Source organism: Capsicum annuum, unplaced genomic scaffold (assembly GCF_002878395.1).
Source record: "Capsicum annuum cultivar UCD-10X-F1 unplaced genomic scaffold, UCD10Xv1.1 ctg82148, whole genome shotgun sequence".
Lineage (NCBI taxonomy): Eukaryota > Viridiplantae > Streptophyta > Magnoliopsida > Solanales > Solanaceae > Capsicum > Capsicum annuum.
In genome coordinates, this window is record NW_025892919.1 from 1 (window position 1) to 3,438 (window position 3,438).

At 38.0% G+C, this 3,438-nt stretch overlaps 1 protein-coding gene across 1 annotated transcript; it reads left to right on the top strand.

Annotated features, from left to right (window-relative positions):
• Positions 1-22: 22 nt before the first annotated feature.
• LOC124895437 (RNA polymerase I termination factor) lies at positions 23-3,189 on the top strand. The gene is made up of 2 exons (XM_047405861.1): positions 23-1,834; positions 1,925-3,189. Exons 1-2 carry the CDS (start codon positions 931-933, stop codon positions 2,905-2,907), a joined length of 1,887 nt encoding a protein of 628 aa, XP_047261817.1. The 5' UTR covers positions 23-930; the 3' UTR covers positions 2,908-3,189.
• Positions 3,190-3,438: the final 249 nt, after the last annotated feature.

Here is a 3,438-nt window from a genome sequence, read left to right on the forward strand (position 1 = left end):
CCCAAAGCAAGAACTACCATTCCAAGTTGACAGATTATGGATTCTTGTCTTTGTTGCCATCTAAAGAATCCAAAATATTAGTAACTGAAGTGAAATCTATAATCTTGTACTAGCAAATTGTTCTGGTCTTCAAATTACGTCTTCTGATTCTGATTTCTGCACAACATTACACTTACTCATAGCTGTTCTAGGAAGTTTAGCAAAATAGATATTGGAAAGTATAAAACCAGTGTAGCTTAAGTAAAGTGTGCTATGCCGTGGTATTAACAATCTGTCATGGTCTTTGGACTGCTTGTCTTCCCAACTTGATTTCTTGTGTAGTACTGCACCTGCGTGTATAATTCGACCATTTTGATTCTGAAGACTACATAATCTGAAGTACAGATGTTTAGGTCTTTTGACACTTTGATGTAAACTTGAAACTGTGTATGAGAACAAGATGATATGCTTAGTTTATTTACAACATTGATTTTGTTAAGGGGCTCCTGCTTCTTTTGAGACACCCAACACTAACGTGAATCATAGCCTTATATTTTTCAAAATAACCTAAACTGGAAATTCTGAATTTTGAACTTCAACTATTATCCTTGCAATGCACCATGGTTAATGTCAATAATCTTTGAGTAGCTAATTCTCAAGAGAAAATAGTTTACTGATTCCTTGCTTTGTTTTGTGGTGAATCAGATAATCAGAAACAAAGTAAAGAAAATAATAGCAGATTACTTGGCCGTATCAGAATAATAGTAACAATAATAAAAAAAATAGAAGTGGATTACACATCAATTATAGTTTGTCAATGCTTTCAGGCTCTCAATAGGGGATTGCAGTATACTTGGTATCGTAATTGTGCTTTTCTTTTTCTTCTGTTTTGGCAGAGAAACCACTTTTGGTGCCTTGCTGGAAGACATAATTGATAAATCCTAAAGAGACATGGACCAAGGAGATGAGAAGGAGGATATGCTCCGGAAGCTGGAGAAGAAGTCCAAGAAAAGTAATAAGAATGCTGCCACCAGCGGTCTTGGAGGAGAGAGTGATGGGTGTGAAGTTAAGAAAAAGAAAAAAAGAAAAGGTGGAGAACATCCTGGAAAGTGCAACAAAGACAATGATGAAGATGTTGTGAAGTATGTTGAACGAAAGAAAAATAATAAGCTAAAGAAAAGCTGCTTGAATGAACCACCTTTAGACTTCAAAATTAGTGCTCCTGCAAGTGCAAGTGAAATGCGGGACAGTGAAAAAGTGGTTGAGACCCTTGGTGAAATCTCTAGTGGAGACGTTGTGGACGAGATTAGGAGGAAGAAGAAATCCAAGAAAAACATCAAGACTACCAATGTTGTAGGAGTGGCAAACACTGATATTGAAGCTAAGACTGATGATTGTGACCTCAAGCGAAAGAAAGAAAAGAAACATGGAAAACATTCTGAGAAGTTTAATGAAGACAGCGATGAGGTTGCTTTGAGAATTGTTGAAGGAAAGAAGAGTAGGAAGTTGAAGAAAAGCCGCGTGGCTGAGCAGGAGAAAATGCATGATACTGAGGATGTACAGGAAGATATTGTTGCTGAAGTCGACGAAGGTGATATTTCTTCGCCTATCAAGATTGAAGAAAAAAACAGAACAGACAATGGGAATATTAAAAAGAGGAAAAAGGTAAAATCAGGACATAGCTCTGAAGATCCTACGCATGAGATTGAAGAAAAAAACAGAAGAGACAATGGGAATATTAAAAAGAGGAAAAAGGTAAAATCAGGACACAGCTCTGAAGATCCTACGCATGAAATTGAAGAAGAAAACAGAACAGACAATGGCAATATCAAAAAGAAGAAAAAGGTAAAATCAGGACACAGCTCTGAAGATCCTACACATGAGATTGAAGAAGAAAACAGAAAAGACAATGGCAATATCAAAAAGAAGAAAAAGGTAAAATAAGGACACAGCTCCGAAGATCCTACGCATGAGAAGAGTGCAAAGAAAGTGAGATTTTCTGGTCATGTTCAGATTTTCCCTTCTTCTGATGATCCAAGTGATGAGAAGCACGAGATAGAGGATGAAAATTTACTGCGTGGCAAGCGATTCTCAAAGCTAGAAGATGAAATTGTCAAAGAGGCTGTTCATAAATATGTAGATTTACATAACTTGGGCGAAGAAGGGCTGAAAAAGATTTTAAATTCTAGATCTTATCCTGAAATAAAGGGTTGCTGGAAAGAAATAGGGAGTGCTATACCATACAGGCCTTATACTGCAGTTTATTATCGTGCACAGATCTTGTTTCGAAGGAGTGAATCACGTAAATGGACTGAAGAAGAGTATGAGATTGTACGAAAATTCCAGAAAGAGCATGGGAACAATTGGAAGGTCTTAGCTGATGAACTTGGAAAACATCGGTTTCATGTGAAGGATACATGGCGAAGGATAAAACGGCCAAATCAGAATAAAGGACAATGGACTCAGGAGGAGTACCAGTCTTTGTTTGATTTAGTAAACACCGATCTGAGACTGAGGCTTTCTGAAGAGAAGAGATCTAAGTATGGGATGTTACGGGATAATATTGCATGGACTGCCATAAGTGACAAATTGTCCACGAGAACTGAGGCAAATTGCTGCTTGAAATGGTATGATCAATTAACATCACCCATGGTGGCCAAAGGTGAATGGGCGGATGTTGATGACTATCGCCTAGTCGATGCACTTTTTGAGCTGGACGCAAGCTGCATAGAAGATGTGGACTGGGATAATCTTCTTGACCACAGGCCTGGAGAGATATGTCGAAAGAGATGGAACCAAATGGTTCTTCACATAGGTAAACTTAAAAACAGCTCATTTGCTGAACAAATAGAAGTTCTAGCTAAGAGATACCGCCCGGATTTCGCCGAAGTAAGAGAGGCTTGGGACAATAAACCAGTCGTTCCATGATATTGCCGATCACTCAGCAGGGATGTGTCTGTAGAGAGTTAGTTTACAGCAACACATACTATTGGCAACAACCCCCTTCCCCTCTCCATTTTAGTAATTATTAGTAAAGAATTTTGTTGACCATCTAAAAGACATGATTTGGAAGAGGTCCAGTATTGTGTGGTGGAGAGATCTTCACAGTTTGATATTGGACAGTTGTCTGTAGGGCAGGAGATCAATCAACTTCAACTGTCATGAATCTTATGTTTCTCTTCCTTTATCCAAAATCTTTATTATCTGTAATGCATCTTTATTTCCCCCCCAATTTCATGGCATATGCATGTGTCTGGTGCTTCAGGTATTCTTGAATATCATGGTGTTACTAAAACTTGTGTTGCAAAATCGCTGGGGACACTTTACACCAGAAGCTCTACTGGTTGTGTTACTGTTGTTATGCTGTGATACTCGTATAAATTTGGCAGATATTGTAGCTTGTCATCTTTTTGATAATAATCTAGTAGTTACAGAATTATGCTTTCAACACAGATGAGA